The 18,098-nt window shown below is 48.1% G+C and overlaps 1 protein-coding gene across 2 annotated transcripts in view; it reads left to right on the top strand.

The window, feature by feature from the left end:
* CNST (consortin, connexin sorting protein) overlaps positions 1–18,098 on the top strand; it is a 420,527-nt gene that overhangs the window by 216,547 nt on the left and 185,882 nt on the right. For both annotated transcript variants that reach the window (XM_066596044.1, XM_066596043.1), the window contains exons 7-8: positions 16,874–16,895; positions 17,319–17,397. In XM_066596044.1, coding sequence (XP_066452141.1) covers positions 16,874–16,895; positions 17,319–17,397 — 101 coding nt within the window. The remainder of the gene's footprint in view (positions 1–16,873; positions 16,896–17,318; positions 17,398–18,098) is intronic.

Genomic DNA, 18,098 nt, shown 5'->3' with positions numbered 1-18,098 from the left:
TACACACACACACACATCTATCTCATATCTAATCTATCATCTATCTATCTATCTATCTATCTATCATCTATCTATCTATCATCCATCTATCTATCATCCATCTATCTATCATCCATCTATCTATCATCCATCTATCTATCATCCATCTATCTATCATCTATCTATCATCTATCTATCTATCTATCTATCATCTATCTATCTATCTATCATCTATCTATCTATCTGTCATCTATCTATCTATCAATCATCTATCTATCTATCTATCTATCAATCATCTATCTATCTATCTATCAATCATCTATCTATCTATCATCTATCTATCATCTATCTTATCTATCTGTCTGTCTGTCTCTGGTATAGGTTATACATCTCCCTGGATTTACTGTATTCATTTGCACACTTTACACACAATAAAAAAACGCATCTAAACCACATGCAGTTCTTAATTGTGTCTCCAGCTCCTTAATAACGTATGCGATCTTTAAATATTGCATGCAGGTTTTTTATGTGTTTTTTTTTTTTTATATTGTGGTTCTAAAGTGCAACAAAAACATGACCCCCCTCAGGCCGCTCTCACACACGTGTTCAGAAAACGCAGCTTGAAATCGTGGCATTTTGACCGGAATTTCAAGCAGCCTTTTCGAACACCGGTTATAGCGTGTGACAGCGGTTTTTAATGCACCCCATCATTGTGATGGGTGATAAGATGTGTTAAAAACCACGAAAAGGCAAAAACAGAACAGACAGCTCTCGAAAATCACAGCGTTAGAAACACCGCGTTCCAGCGCAGATTTGAGTAAGCTCATTAAAATCTATGGGAGTATTGTACCGTGTTTAGTACGGCACTCGGGACACCGCGCTAATAGCGGTAAAAAGCAGTGTGTGTGAGAGTGGCCTGTGGGGCTACAAACAAATTCTCATGTTCAGGAAATGCGTCATGTTTATAAAGATTATACCAAGTGGCAGATCATGTATGCAGCACGATCTAGGTATGGGTACGGGGGAGTGTGGGGTGGAGGCTGAACCTTTAGGTATGCCCCTGCATACAACGAAACAATTGAAACTGCTGGTGCCTGTCAGAAGCTCTTTTCTACCTGTGGTCTGTTGGGGGTGTTCTTAGCCCGGTCACCTTGTCTGCTCTCACACATCCATTGGTTTCAATGCCTCCTAACAGTCTGGTCAGAAGGGCCCAGGTAGGGAACAATTCATCGATGCGACCATCCAACCTCACATTCCAATAATGTGCCCCCTTGCTGACTCTGGTGATTGGATGAGATTTGTTTTCTGCGTCATAGCGGCGTCTAGTGGTCAACAAACTCTATACAAGCGAAAGAAAAGATCACTGCACACAAGGAGCCGCTGAGGAACCACTTTTAAGGGCTTAGGTGGCAAGACCATTCATGTAATCACATTGCAACTCTCATCATTTACATATCTGCCTGAGATGTAACTGCATGCAAGTTTTACAGTTAATTGTCAACTACATGTAGGGATGGGTTGTGTGTATATTGTGAGAGATGTAAAGATATATATAAATTAAATCAGAAGCTGGTTGCTATCCATACACAGCAGGTATCAGCTGAATATCAGCTCTGCAGCAATGACGGGTCTCCCGTATGAAAGTAATTACAGAGGAGGGGTCTCCCACTGTCACCTGACACAAAGCTGTTGTTTTTTGTTTTGTTTTTTTCAGTATGAAAATGTAACAAGCTATATAAATTTAGGAATCACTCATACTAGCCTCGAGTGTAAAGTTAACACTTCCTTTATACCACACCATAAAAATGAAATCTGTATATGCTTTGGTAGGTTTTTGATTTACCCCGCCTTTTTTTTTTTTTATCCTGTACATTGCACAGTACTGTAAATGGTGCTTTTAATAGATACAGCTTGACGTGCGAAAAAGAAGCCCTCATATGGTTGTGTTGGATGAAAGCTTAAGAGGTTATGACTAGAGATGAGCGAGTACCAAAATGCTCGGATGCTCGTTACTCGAGTCAAACTTTCCGCGATGCTCGAGGGTTCGTTTTGAGTAACGAACCCCATTAAAGTCAATGGGCGACTCGAGCATTTTTGTATATCGCAGATGCTCGCTAAGGTTTTCATTTGTGAACATCTGGGAAATTCAAGAAAGTGATGGGAACGACACAGAAACGGATAGGGCAGGCGAGGGGCTACATGTTGGGCTGCATCTCAAGTTCCCAGGTCCCACTAGTAAGCCACAATAGCGGCAAGAGTGGGCCCCCCCCTCCCAACAATTTTTACTTCTGAAAAACCCTCATTAGCAAGGCATACCTTAGCTAAGCACCACACTACCTCCAACAAAGCACAATCACTGCCTGCATGACACTCCGCTGCCACTTCTCCTGGGTTACATGCTGCCCAAGCCCCCCGCACGACCCAGTGTCCACAGCGCACACCAAAGTGTCCCTGCGCAGCCTTCAGCTGCCCTCATGCCACACGCTGGCCTCATAGCCACACCACCCTCATGTCTATTTATAAGTGCGTCTGCCATGAGGAGGAACCGGAGGCACACACTGCAGAGGGTTGGCAGGGCCAGGCAGCGACCCTCTTTAAAAGGGGCGGCGCGATAGCCCACAATGCTGTACAGAAGCAATGAGAACTCCAATCCTGTGCCACCTCTGTCAGGAGCTGCAAACGTGGGCATCGCAATGGGGAACTCATGTGCCACACACTATTCATTCTGTCAAGGTGTCGCATAGCTCAATCCACACTGCAAGGGGAAAGCAGTCAGCACTCTGCCCCCTCCCCAAGTCAGTCAGTGTTATTGTGCCAGACAAGTCAAACACCGCGATGGGAGCTAAGTTTGCACCAACAGCATAGGTGGGTCCTAGGAAACCCAAGACATGAACCAAAAATTGATCTGACCGGCCAAACATGGCAGACTTGCACCGCGCCCACGACATAGACCTCGGCCCACAGATTCAGCAATCCTAGGCTGGAAGCGGACTTTCACTGCACCCAGGACATAGGCCTCTGCACAAACCCTCAGCAATCGCGGGCCTACAGCGGACTCCAATGCTAGCGTAGCTGTGCACGTCTCATTAGCGCTGTATTGCTCCTGTAGTTTGTCCCAATGCAGTGCTCCGGATAGTAGATTAACGTCAGATTAAATACAGGTGGGCTTCGGCCCACACTGCATGCCCCAGTCAGACCGGGGTTTTTTATAAATAGTCACAGGCAGGTACAACTCCGCAATGGGAATTCCGTGTACACCCACAGCATGGGTGGCTCCCTGGAACCCACCGGCGGTACATAAACAAATCCTATTGCAGTGCCCTGCACAGCTGAGGTAACGTCAGATTAAATGCAGGTGGGCTTCGGCCCACACTGCATGCCCCAGTCAGACTGGGGTTTTTTATAAGTAGACACTGGCAGGTACAAAACCCATCAGCTGTACATAAGTGTATCCCATTGCAGAGCCCTGCTCAGCAGAGCTAACGTCACATACGATACAGGTGGGCTTCGGCCCACAGTGCATGCCCCAGTCAGACTGGTAATATGTACGTTAACAGTAACCGCGTTGGTGGGAAATGGCCTTGCCACCATCATGTCTTTGGGAAGCCTCCGTTTCCACACCACAGTGACATAGCATTAGCAGCGGTATAGTCAGAGCCCAGAATTAGTAACATTTCAGCGGTAGCATTAGGGACAGGCCCCAGTAACATATCACTAGCAGCAGTATAGGGGGAGCACAGTCTTAGTTCCATTTTAGTAGTAGTAGCAGTCAAGACAGGCCACAGTAACATTCCCGCTGCAGCAGTTTAGGGAGATAACAGTCTCTCTTTCACATTTCAGTAGTTGCAGTATACACAAGGCCCCAGTTACATTTATGTAGCAAAAGTGTAGGCCAACCCCACACACCTTGCTGTAGCATGAGTGCAGGCGAAGCCCATAAAAATTACTAGGATTACACTGTAGGCGAGGGCCCAAAAAAATTGGTGTAACAGTACTAATGTACCTCAGAAAAATTGCCCATGCCCAACCAAGAGGGCAGGTGGAACCCAATAATCGCTTTGGTTACTGTGGCTTAATTTGTAACTAGGCCTGGAGGCAGCCCAATTAAAATAAAAATTGGTTCAGGTGCAAGTTTCAACGCTTTAATGAGAATTGAAACGTATAAACATTGTTTACAATAATATGACTGAGCCTTGTGGGCCTAAGAAAAATTGCCCGTTCGGCGTGATTACGTGAGGTTTCAGGAGGAGGAGCAGGAAGAGGAGAATGAATATAATACACAGATTGATGAAGCGAAAAGGTCCCCGTTTTTTTTATGGTGATAGAGAACGATGCTTCCATCCACGGGTGCAGCCTACGTATTGCTTAGGTACCGCTGCTGTCCGCTGGTGGAGAAGAGAAGTCTGGGGAAATCCAGGCTTTGTTCATCTTTATGAATGTAAGCCTGTCGGCACTGTCAGTTGACACGCGGGTACGCTTATCCGTGATGATTTCCCCAGCCGCACTAAACACCCTCTCTGACAAGACGCTAGCCGCAGGGCAAGCAAGCACCTCCAGGGCATACAGCGCGAATTCAGGCCACGTGTCCAGCTTCAACACCCAGTAGTTGTAGGGAGCAGAGGCGTCACGGAGGACGGTCGTGCGATCGGCTACGTACTCCCTCACCATCCTTTTACAGTGCTCCCGCCGACTCAGCCTTGACTGGGGAGCGGTAACACAGTCTTGCTGGGGAGCCATAAAGCTGGCAAAGGCCTTGGAGAGTGTTCCCCGGCCTGCACTGTACATGCTGCCTGATCTCCGCGCCTCCCCTGCTACCTGGCCCTCGGAACTGCGCCTTCTGCCACTAGCGCTGTCGGATGGAAAATTTTACCATCAGTTTGTTCGCCATCAGTTTGTTCACCAGGGTCCTGTGGTATAGCATCACTCTCGAACCCCTTTCCTCTTCGGGTATGAGAGTGGAAAGGTTCTCCTTATACCGTGGGTCGAGCAGTGTGTACACCCAGTAATCCGTAGTGGCCAGAATGCATGTAACGCGAGGGTCACGAGAAAGGCATCCTAACATGAAGTCAGCCATGTGTGCCAGGGTACCTGTACGCAACACATGGCTGTCCTCACTAGGAAGATCACTTTCAGGATCTTCCTCCTCCTCAGGCCATACACGCTGAAAGGATGACAGGCAAGCAGCATGGGTACCCTCAGCAGTGGGCCAAGCTGTCTCTTCCCCCTCCTCCTCATGCTCCTCCCCCTCCTCCTCCTCAACACGCTGAGATATAGACATGAGGGTGCTCTGACTATCCAGCGACATACTGTCTTCCCCCGCCTCCGTTTCCGAGCGCAAAGCGTCTGCCTTTATGCTTTGCAGGGAACTTCTCAAGAGGCATAGCAGAGGAATGGTGACGCTAATGATTGCAGCATCGCCGCTCACCATCTGGGTAGACTCCTCAAAGTTTCCAAGGACCTGGCAGATGTCTGCCAACCAGGCCCACTCTTCTGTAAAGAATTGAGGAGGCTGACTCCCACTACGCCGCCCATGTTGGAGTTGGTATTCCACTATATCTCTACGCTGCTCATAGAGCCTGGCCAACATGTGGAGCGTAGAGTTCCACCGTGTGGGCACGTCGCACAGCAGTCGGTGCACTGGCAGATTAAACCGATGTTGCAGGGTCCGCAGGGTGGCAGCGTCCGTTTTGGACTCGCGGAAATGTGCGCTGAGCCGGCGCACCTTTCCGAGCAGGTCTGACAAGCATGGGTAGCTTTTCCGAAACCGCTGAACCACCAAATTAAAGATGTGGGCCAGGCATGGCACGTGCGTGAGGCTGCCGAGCTGCAGAGCCGCCACCAGGTTACGGCCGTTGTCACACACGACCATGCCTGGTTGGAGGCCCTGCAGCAGTTCGTGGGCCGTGTGCCTCTTCTCTCCTGAGCTGAGTAGTTTCAGCATGGCCTGCTGACGCTTGCCCACCGCTGTGCTGCCACGCCGCGCGACACCGACTGCTAGCGACATGCCGCTGCTGACACATCTTGATTGCGAAACAGAGGTTGCGTAGGAGGAGGAGGGTGGTTTACTGGAGGAAGCATACACCGCCGCAGATACCAGCACCGAGCTGGGGCCCGCAATTCTGGGGGTGGGTAGGACGTGAGCGGTCCCAGGCTCTGACTCTGTCCCAGCCTCCACTAAATTCACCCAATGTGTCGTCAGGGAGATATAGTGGCCCTGCCCGCCTGTGCTTGTCCACGTGTCGGTTGTTAAGTGGACCTTGGCAGTAACCGCGTTGGTGAGGGCGCGTATAATGTTGCGGGAGACGTGGTCGTGCAGGGTTGGGACGGCACATCGGGAAAAGTAGTGGCGACTGGGAACCGAGTAGCGCCGGGCCGCCGCCGCCATCATGTTTTTTGAAAGACTCTGTTTCCACAAGCCTATACGGCAGCATCTCCAGGCTGATCAATTTGGCTATGTGCACGTTTAACGCTTTAGCGTGCGGATGCCTGGCGGCGTACTTGCGCTTGCGGTCAAACAGTTGCGCTAGCGACGGCTGGACACTGCGCTGAGAGACATTGCTGGATGGGGCCGAGGACAGCGGAGGTGAGGGTGTGGGTGCAGGCTGGGAGACAGTCGTGCCTGTGTCCTGAGAGGGGGGTTGGATCTCAGTGGCAGGTTGGGGCACAGGGGGAGAGGCAGTGGTGCAAACCGGAGGTGGTGAACGACCTTCGTCCCATCTTGTGGGGTGCTTGGCCATCATATGCATCCGCATGCTGGTGGTGTTGGCTCCCCGGCTGATCTTGGCGCGACAAACCTTGCACACCACAGTTCGTCGGTCGTCTGCACTCTCAGTGAAAAACTGCCACACCTTTGATCACCTCGGCCTCTGCAGGGTGGCATGGCGCGAGGGGGCGCTTTGGGAAACAACTGGTGGATTATTCGGTCTGGCCCTGCCTCTACCCCTGGCCACCGCACTGCCTCTTCCAACCTGCCCTGCTGCTGCACTTGCCTCCCCCTCTGAAGACCTGTCCTCACTAGGCTTAGCAAACCAGGTGGGGTCAGTCACCTCATCGTCCAGCTGCTCTTCCTCCGAATCCTCTGTGCACTCCTCCCTCGGACTTACTGAAATTACTACTACCTCACTGATAGACAACTGTGTCTCATCGTCATCGTCCTCCTCACCCACTGAAAGCTCTTGAGACAGTTGCCGGAAGTCCCCAGCCTCATCCCCTGGACCCTGGGAACTTTCCAAAGGTTGGGCATCGGTCATGACAAACTCCTCCGGTGAGAGAGGAACCATTGCTGCCCATTCTGGGCAGGGGCCCGAGAACAGTTCCTGGGAGTCTACCTGCTCCTCAGAATGTGTCATTTTAATGGAGTGAGGAGGCTGGGAGGAAGGAGGAGCAGCAGCCAGTGGACGGCGTAGAAGACTGGGTGGTCCATAGATTGCTGGATGCACTTTCTGCCATCCACGACAGGACCTGCTCACATTGCTCAGTTTCTAATAAAGGTCTGCCGCGTGGACCCATTAATTGTGAGATGAATCTGGGGACACCAGAAACGTGCCTCTCTCCTAATCCCGCAGCAGTCGGCTGCGATACACCTGGACCAGGAGCTCGGCCTATGCCCACACCCTGACTTGGGCCTCCGCGTCCTCGTCCTCTAGGCCTACCCCTACCCCTCAGCATGGCGTATTACGAGTAGAGCAGAAACTGAACGCTGTAATTAAATGTGCCGCTTATTGGCCTGTGGTTGGAGGCTGACTTCGCTTACGGAGCGCACAGAAGAGCCAGGAAACAATTATGCGCAAGCCTGTCGTGAGACCTAGGTGCGAATGACTGAGCTACTGTAATTCACAGCGCAGAACCAGTCAAGTTGGAGGCTGACTTCGCTTACGGAGCGCACAGCAGAGCCAGGAAACAATTATGCGCAAGCCTGTCGTGAGACCTAGGTGCGAATGACTGAGCTACTGTAATTCACAGCGCAGAACCAGTCAAGTGGCCAAAGGGCAGTGGTAGGCCTTAAGTATTTTGCTACCATTTTTTTAAATGGTGAGGTGAAAAATCAGACAGACACCGTATGCAGCGTATATATGTATACTGTTTCTCTGTGGCGGGATGACGGCGATCATGTAACGGACACAGCAGAGGCAGGAAACAATTATGCGCAAGCCTGCTGTAACGCTTAGCTGGGTATTAATTAGCGACTACTACCCCCAGCAGACACGCAGAAAACTGAAGACGGTCACAGGCAGCCCAAATATAGTATTTTTCCCCATCTTTTTGAAAAAGCCCACTGCCTATATAGACAGTATATCTCTTTCCCTGTACTACTGTCCCTGCCTTACCAGTACTGCCCTATACAATGTAAAAAGACTGCAGACTGAGGATGCTATGGTCTGCACGCCCGATATACAAAAACATAAAAAAGTTGTGCAACACTGCTAAAAGCAGCCTCAACAGTACTGCACACGGTCAGATGTGGCCCTAAGAAGGACCGTTGGGGTTCTTGAAGACGAATATAACACCTAACACACTCCCTATAGCAGCTACAGCAAGACAGCACTTTCCCTGATCTCTGTCAGCATGCATCTGTGGCGAGCCACGGGCGGGGCAGATTTTAATACTCGGGTGTCACCTGATCTCCCCAGCCACTCACTGCAGGGGGGTGGTATAGCGCTGGAATGTCACAGGAGGAAGTTGTAATGCCTTCCCTGTCTTTCTATTGGCCAGCAAAGCGCGCACATTTCTCAGGGAAGAAAATGAAAGTGACTCGAACATCGCGTGGTGCTCGTCTCGAGTAACGAGCATCTCGAACACCCTAATACTCGAACGAGCATCAAGCTTGGACGAGTACGCTCGCTCATCTCTAGTTATGACACATTCAAGGTTGGGATACAAAATCAAAAAATGGCTACGTTGGGAAGGGGCTATAATTGGTGGCCTGTCCTACAAATATAACATCAATATTAGACCCGTGGGGGCGTGTTCAAGAGGTCTGTAATTAGCTACAGCAGCCTGTGACATTCTGTAAACTGGCTGCTGCAGCCTGCAAGCTTAGCTTCAAGGAGCTTCGAATTAGGAGCTGCTGGGACCCAGGTAAGATAAGTATGTTATACGCTTGGTTATTACAGTATGTTTACACGTAAACAATCAGTTTTAAAAAGTGAAAAAATGACGCCCAACAACCCCTTTTTAAAGTAAACCTGTCATGTTGAACATGCTGCTCTATCTGCAGGCAATATATTGTACAGCAAGAGGTACAGAATTTTGTGGGTAAAGATTCAATTTAAGTTACGTTTTATTTAAGTGTCTACGCATTCTGGACCAAGGAGTCCATTAGGGAGTTTCACCTCATGATTTCTAGCCTCCTTCTCTGTTGGTATTCACAGGGCATAGTCTTCCCAGAAAAAGCTGCGTCAGACACGTGAAGCTGAAACTCTGACTTCTACAATGCATTGGCCAGTAGATGTGCACACAGATTCTCTCTAGTAAGGTCCAGCATAGCTAATTTTTCATGATTTTCCATGTAAAATCTGCAGCAATAATAAACACACTGTGGATTTTAAAATCTGCAGTGCGTTCATTAATGCGTACAGATTTTTTTTTTTTTTTAGCATAGTAGAAAAGGAGGTGGAGCTACTCCAGTGAGGATTCGGTCAGGGGAAAAAACAAACGGTGCTTTTTCTTTTTTAGTTATTTCAAGAGGTGGTTTTATCTTATGTGATAGGAGGGAGGTGAGGTGCTGCCAATTTAGTAACTGTGCAACCGATATCGGTTGGTTAGCCAAACAATGAGTGAAGGAAAAGGGGCAAAAAACTGAGAGTGGCACAATCGTTTTTATTTTTTATTTTTTTTAGAAAAATGTGCACATGTTTTAAGTAAAAAATGTTGTTCCCTTGTTAAAGTAAAATAAAATCCAGCACAAAACACCAAGTGTTAAGAGGCAATTATGCCTCTTCTTAAGTCCTGCTGGACACACACTACATAATATCTACATCTATAAATGGTGGTCCATGAAATGAAATCTAATATATATCAAAAATGTAATAAAAGGAAAGAAAGGGGTGGACAGTGAAATGGGAATAGAGATAGGTGGCCAGGGATAAATACACTCAGATAAAAAAAGGAAGGGGAAAAAATTAGCCATATAAATAAAACAATAGATAAAAAGGCATGAAGATACAGTGGAAGAATGTATGGAAAATCAATACATTGTTTTATTTGTAGACTAATTGTATAATCATCACGATGAAACATACGTATGAATGACAAGGCTTAAGAATATGCAGGGCTGTAACAGAGTCACAAATATATGTAGACAAAAAAGTGTAGACCCTGGAATGAATGACCCTGCAAAAATAGGGGTGGGAGAGTAGAGCGAGGAGTGGAGTAATGCTGAAGAGAGAATAAAAGTAAGAGAGTCTGAGATTAATATTAGAGGAGATGGTATATGAAGTGAGAGGAGGAGAAAGTAGGAGTAGGAGTAGAAAAATGTGAGAAAGGGAGGATGAAGTGAACATAGAAAGGCAAGAAATCCTGAGAAGGTACAAGGACAATGATGGGGGGGAGGTACAAAAAAGGCTTAGAAACAAGATAATGATAAAAGATTAACCTTTACTAAATGAAATAAAAGGGAGGAAGTGTAAAATAGAAAAAAAATTGATGTGACTGAGCTGAGGGTTTGCTGGTGTGTAGGAGGCAAAGGATTTTCAGAGATTGTAACTGGGACGTTATATGGTGGGGAAATGAGTCAGAAATGCCATCAGTTCTAGACACCCCACTTTAAAAAAGACATAGACAAACTGAAGCAATTTTAGAGAAGAGTTACCAACATGGTGAGTGGTCTACAAATCATGTCCTATGAGGAACAGTTAAAGGATCTAGGAATGTTGAGCTTGCAAAAAGGAAGGCTGAGAGGAGACTTAATAGCGGTCCACACATATCTCAAGGACTGTCACAGTGCAGAGGGATCAGCCCTATTCTCATTTGCATAAGGAAAGACTAGAAACAATGGGATGAAACTGAAAGGGAGGAGACACAAATTAGATATTAGAAAAAACTTTCTGATGGTTAGGGTGATCAATGAGTGGAACAGGTTACCACAGGAGGTGGTGAGTTCTCCTTCAATGGAAGTGTTCAAACAAAGGCTGGACAAATATCTGTCTGGGATGATTTAGTGAATCCTGCACTAAGCAGGGGGTCGGACCAGATGGCTCTGGAGGTCCCTTCCAACTCTACCTTTCTATGATTTTTCTCCTTAGGGAGAGCACTTAGAAGTTGTGAGTGAGGAAACTCCTCTTGTTAAAGGGCGCCGAAACGTTTTTTTTTTATTCAATAGGCCCCCCCCCCGTTTGGCGCGAGACAAACCCAATGCATGTGTTAAAAAAAAAAAAAAAAAGGTGTTTAGTACTTACCCGAATCCCCGCGCTGCGGCAACTTCTTCCTTACCTTACTAAGATGGCCGCCGGGATCTTCACCCACGATGCACCGCGGGTCTTCTCCCATGGTGCACCGTGGGCTCTGTGCGGTCCATTGCCGATTCCAGCCTCCTGATTGGCTGGAATCGGCACACGTGACGGGGGCGGAGCTACGAGGACCAGCTCTCCGGCACGAGCTGCCCCATTCACCAGGGAGAAGACCGGACTTGCGCAAGCGCGTCTAATCGGGCGATTAGACGCTGAAATTAGACGGCACCATGGCGACGGGGACGCTAGCAACGGAACAGGTAAGTAAATAACTTCTGTATGGCTCGTATTTAATGCACGATGTACATTACAAAGTGCATTAATATGGCCATACAGAAGTGTATAACCCCACTTGCTTTCGCGGGACAATCCCTTTAATACGCAAATAAGGAGATTGAACAATACCTGTGGCGGGAACATCTCTTGTCCTGACGCTGTTGCTAGGAGACAGAGGCAGGCCCGAGTTGGTTGGTGATGTGGCACTGTTCTGGAGAGAAGGAGAAGGAAGGAGGGTGTGGGGTTTAAGGGGAGGAGCTCCTGGTCAGAGGGGGTGGGTGTGTTCTGTGGCTAAGTGGGAGGGAGTGAGAAAGGGACGTGGGGAGGGGAAGTGCACAGGGGTGACACTGTCACCGGGAGCATGGCTCGCTCCCGGGCTGCGTCTGACAGTATGATAAGAGAGGAGAGGAATAGAGTGTTGGAGAGGGAGCGGTTTGAGATGAATGATACATGCGGTAAAAGAGAAAAATCAAGGATTGGGAAATAGGGACTGGGAGGGGCAAAAATGGAAGGGAGGATATAAAATACCCCATTTGTATATGTATGGTGTAAGGATTGATGCAGTATCAACCAGCTGCCCGTCAGTTGGTGTTTAAGATACCAGGAAAGTTAAACTGACATTCTCCACCTATCTTTGCCCTTACTCACTTGATAACCATGTGGACCCAGGAAGTATTTTGTTTGCATGGCCATAAAGTTAAAGGGGTTGTCCCGCGAAAGCAAGTGGGTCTATACACTTCTGTATGGCCATATTAATGCACTTTGTAATGTACATTGTGCATTAATTATGAGCCATACAGAAGTTATCAGAAGTTTTTCACTTACCTGCTCCGTTGCTAGCGTCCTCGTTTCCATGGAGCCGTCTAATTTTCAGCGTCTAATCGCCAAATTAGACGCGCTTGCGCAGTCCGGGTCTTCTTCTTTTCTCAATGGGGGTCCGTGTAGCTCCGCCCCGTCACGTGCCGATTCCAGCCAATCAGGAGGCTGGAATCGGCAATGGACCGCACAGAAGCCCTGCGGTCCACCGAGGGAGAAGATCCCGGCGGCCATCTTCAGCAGGTAAGTAAGAAGTCACCGGAGCGCGGGGATTCAGGTAAGCGCTGTGCGGTGTTCTTTTTTAACCCCTGCATCGGGGTTGTCTCGCGCCGAACGGGGGGGGGGGGGGGGGTGTTGAAAACCCGTGGGACAACCCCTTTAAGGCAGTGATGGGAGGCAAGTAACATTCCCCTTGCCAGGAAGGTATGAAACCTCGGATGCTTCCCACAGACTCCCTGGCTCCAAGATTTTTTATTAAGGGAAAATATCTTAAAGGGGTTGTCCCGCGGCAGCAAGTGGGGTTATACACTTCTGTATGGCCATATTAATGCACTTTGTAATATACATCGTGCATTAAATATGAGCCATACAGAAGTTATACACTTACCTCCTCCAATGCTGGCGTCCCCGTCTCCATGGCGCCAACTAATGCTGCCTTCTCCTTCCATTAGATGCGCTTACGCTGTCCGGTCTTCTGCTCTGTTGAATGGGGCCGCTCCGGCATGCTCGCGCCCGAGAGCTGGTCTGCGCATGGGCAGAAGACATGTGCGGCGCGAGCACGCCGGAGCGGCCCCATTCAACAGAGCAGAAGACCAGACAGCGCAAGCGCGTCTAATGGAAGGAGAAGGCAGCTTTAGTCGGCGCCATGGAGACAGGGACGCCAGCACCGGAGGAGGTAAGTGTATAACTTCTGTATGGCTCATATTTAATGCACGATGTATATTACAAAGTGCATTAATATGGCCATACAGAAGTGTATAACCCCACTTGCTGCCGCGGGACAACCCCTTTAATAAGGATTATTAGTTTTGAAACAGGCTGAACTAGATGGAAATTGTTTTCATTCAGCATAACATACTATGTTACTAGTCATCTGAAGGTCCTAGCCCTATATGAATTATGTTTTTGGAATTGGGCTGTTAGGGCATGCTGCTGGGTTCCGTTGTTTTACATGGGTTTCCAGCAACACAGTCCCAAAGGTGGAGGCTTAATTGAGCTGGCTGGGTGTGGATTTTTCTATCGGTTTTGCTGCTCATATATACTAGCTCCTCTGCTAGAGACTGCTGGGCTTTCCTCTGTTTCTTCAGTGTGAACAGTGTTATGTTCCTATGTGTCAGTGCATGTGCCGAACATGAGTTGTGAGTGGGTTATGTTCAGTGTGGGTTCTGGTGTAGTCTATAGCTTACCTTAAAAAGCCTTGTGGCGAAACATGTTGGAAGGGTATGTGTTTATATGTTTTTTTTAGATTAGGTTTAGGGATGGCTAATGTTTTTTAGATGACGTTTAGGGATGGATAATATACAATATATGTTTAGAAATATCTAGGCAGTCCCTTTGTGGTTTAATAGAGACTTGTCTGACGGGCAAAATTCCCACCATTTCCCAAAACACTGTATGCTGTGTGTCTATACTAGAAACCACTCTAACATTGCTAAATCTCTATAACACCTGTGTTCAATGCACAATTAGCATTACATTATACTGGATAACATAGCAGCGCAGCATACTAGCACAGCAGCTCATATGCCATATGAATATACAGAGCTCTCTGATCTTTCCAGCCTATGTCACAGCTGTGATTAAAACATAATTAGCATAGCAATGTACTGAATCTTATATGTTGGCTGCTTCTTATAGCATCCCTATCAACCAACACTTTGTGCGTCCCAGTATTGGCTGCCTGCAGCTATGTTGTTTCATTGAGGACAGCATGCTGTGTGAATATGATAGTGGCTATAAATGACTGCTCTTTCAGCTTACCTAGGAAACTATTACCCCACACTTCTGTATCATGCCCTTTCAGCTTGCCTAGCTAACATACACTAAGTTATACACTTTATGGACAAACTGCAGGTCTAATTCAGCCACCTACTCCTTTATTTTAATCCTTTGCAATCCAATTTTGGATTTAGGGCTTCCTAGGGGGCTTTCTCTTTCTGCAATTATACAATTGTGCCGTCTGCTGGCTAGAGCCAGTACTACGGTATGTGATATGCTGGAGAGGCCCCCGATAACATAGCGGCCAGTAATATACAGTAACAATACCCTGCCAGACGTCTTCCGACATTAGAGCTGTACAGCCTTCAATCAGAATGTCTTCAGACGTCAGACAGTGGATTGGAAAGGGTTAAAGTGTCTTTGTCCTTTAGTGACTGCATAGACTGCATATATGTTAAAGGGGTTCTGACACAAATAATTTTTTTATGCTTTAGCAGCCATTGTTCCCTGGTCTGCCTAATGGACCCAGGGAACCCATGGGTTAATGGCTGCTAAAGCATACAAATCTTATACTTACCTGTTCTCCTGTTGTTGTTGACATCGGGGGGTCATGTCCCGGCAGCATATTAGCACTTTCTACTTAGGTTAAGCAGCCTGACTAGAGCCACCTGATTGGCTCTTCGGCACCACGTGACTGCACAGCGTGCACCAATCAGGTGGCTCTAATCAGCAGCGCTGCTTAACCTAAGCAGAAAGTGCTAGTATACCTCCCGGCAGTCAGTCTTCTTCCTCCAGCAGCTGTGCCGCTCCGGGATCGCGCGCATGCGCAATGGAGAGGTGCCCTCTGACAGGAGTCAGGACGGGCTGCGTCTCCACTGCGCATGCTCAGCACTCCGGAGTTCAGCAGGACGGATGGGCCGCCCGCAGCAAGCACTGCTTGTGACGTGCTTGCTGTGGCCGGTCCGTCCGTTCACCTCGGAAGTGCCTGACGGACGGACCAGAGCAGGAAGCGGTCTTTTTGACCGCTCCTGCTCTGCTTTAAAGGCACAGAAGAAGATGCCGGCTGGAGGGGACATGCCTGGCGATCGGGCCAGGCAAGGTGAGTACAATTTTTTTTTTTCATGTCAGAACCCCTTTAATAAAGTATACAATTTATTTTGTGTTTGGGAGCGTATAACCATCAGGCTATTCTCTTGCCTCTGGCAATTTTCCTGGTAATAAAGTTCTGGTGTGAACTGGACTTAACAGAATGTACACGTACTCGGGTAGGAGTGACTAGACATAACAGAATGGTATCCAAGAAAATGATTAAAGCAAAGCTAGACAAAACAAAGAAGAAAGGATTCAGTTTAGATAACAGTAACTCAAGAAGGACATAGAAAGAAGAATTGTATTTAGATAAGCATATAGAATGAAGGAATGTATTAAGAGAAGAAAGCTTTATAAAGGCAAGGATTATATATACTGAAGGTTAGAGACTGAAGATTATAGTAAGGATAGGGAAGGAGGAACTGTTATACAAAGAAAGTAAAGGAAATGGTTTGGCAATACATCTGTGTATGTGTTGTGCCTAGTTCTGTTCCCTGTTTTATCTGTAATATGTTTGGGCCCGTATGAATAAGTCTGGTTTAGCTTATGTCTATTTTCCATTCTATGTTAGGAGACTTGTTCTCTTTTGCTTGGTGTTTAGTCTGCACATTGCCTCAATATTTCTGGTTCGGAACTACCGTAGTGCATCAAGTTTGAACGTGTCACGATGATCCGCCTTGTTTTTAAACCAGACCCCTGTGTGTTGGGTGCCTGTGTCTCCTGAGGCCTCTCTTTAAGAAGGGAGGTACTTTTAGGGTATGTTACTCGGATCTGTTGTTCTACATGGGTTTCCAGCAGCGCAGCCCATGAGTGGGGGTTGATTGAGCTGGCTGGGTGTGGATTTCTCCAGCAAGCCAGTCACCATTAGTCTGCTGCTCATATATACCAGCTCCTATGCTGGAGGCTGCTGAGCTTTCCTCTGTTTGTTCGGTGTGAACAGTGTCATGTTCCTGCGTGTCTGTGCAGTGTGCTGTACATGAGGTGCGGACAGTCCTGTTCAGGGTGCATGGTATTCGATGTTGTATGCAAATCCCTGGCATGTTGATGTGAGCTGCGTTCAGTCTTGCTGTGTTTCGTTTGTCATCTGCAGTTCTGAACCAAAATCTCTTACAAAATTTGCATCAAATCGGCCATGTTTTAACACACCACAGGCAGCAGTCAGTAGAGCTGTCCCCCACGAGCTGGTATTCAGTGCTGGACAAGTTCCATTCTAATGTTAGGCAGGAAATTGAGAGCTTGTAGTATTTGTGTCAGTTCCTGTGATGTGTAAGAAGAGAAGATAGACAGAAAATCCTTTCTGATTATTTTTATTTCATTTTACCCCGCAGCCCTCAAGCCTCTAAATGCCAGGTAAGTGCACCGTTTCTTTATATAGTGTATTTCTGTACTATATGGCCGCCTGCACACGGGCGGAAATCCCGCAGCGGTATTTCCCGCGGGATTTCCGCCACTGAAAGCCTGCATAGGAGTGTATTACAATACGCACTCATATGCAGACGGCCGCGGTTTGGCCGCGCGAAACGTCACTCACCCGGCCGCCGGCTCCGGTCTGCGCATGTGCCGGCTGCCCGGCAGCCGGCACGTGAAAGAGACGGGGCCGCCAGGCGCGGGTGAGTACGCGCTCGTCCCTGCAGGCTCTCGGGTCGGGTCCCGCGGCGAGAATTCTCGCCGCCGGATCCGACCCGCTCGTCTGCAGGCGGCCTATGGGTCTTACAGCATTTTTTCTTAAACTGAGCTTTTAATTTATGTTGCTTTCAATGATGTTTGTTATAGTTACCTGCTTCAGAGAAAATTCATCAGTTAAAGGGATCAGATGGATATGATGTAGATGGCCTGTCTGGTAACAGTCCAGGTATGTATGCTTTACTATAACTTGGGGCATCTTGAAGTGCTGGAAAGGATTGATCTGTTTTTTTGCACTGGAAAAAAAGTTTCAATGTGTGTTCTTAAGCACACTATGTTTTTGAGTTTTTGTATAGCGCAATGCTTCTAAAAAGTTCTTATTGGGCTACCAAATGCTATCAGTGAACATCAATTGTTTGTTTGGACTCCACTTCGTAGGTTGACTGACAAGTAATTATTAGGAAATTACAGTACCAACATTTCTGGTAGCGCAAAGCGCTGCTGTATGTGTGTTCCACACACACAGCTCTGCTACATGTGAGTCACACATACCACGCACTGCTGTGCTACAAGGGAGAGACAGACGGCACACACAGCTGTGCTACAAGGGAGGGACAGACGGCACACTCAGCTGTGCTGCAAGGGAGGGACAGACGGCACACTCAGCTGTGCTGCAAGGGAGGGACAGACGGCACACTCAGCTGTGCTGCAAGGGAGGGACAGACGGCACACTCAGCTGTGCTGCAAGGGAGGGACAGACGGCACACTCAGCTGTGCTGCAAGGGAGGGACAGACGGCACACTCAGCTGTGCTGCAAGGGAGGGACAGACGGCACACTCAGCTGTGCTGCAAGGGAGGGACAGACGGCACACACAGCTGTGCTGCAAGGGAGGGACAGACGGCACACACAGCTGTGCTGCAAGGGAGGGA

The sequence above is a fragment of the Eleutherodactylus coqui genome, chromosome 3 (genome assembly GCF_035609145.1).
Source record: "Eleutherodactylus coqui strain aEleCoq1 chromosome 3, aEleCoq1.hap1, whole genome shotgun sequence".
Classification (NCBI taxonomy): Eukaryota; Metazoa; Chordata; class Amphibia; order Anura; family Eleutherodactylidae; genus Eleutherodactylus; species Eleutherodactylus coqui.
Note: the sequence above shows the minus strand (reverse complement) of the source record. Positions and strands in the feature narration are given on the sequence as shown.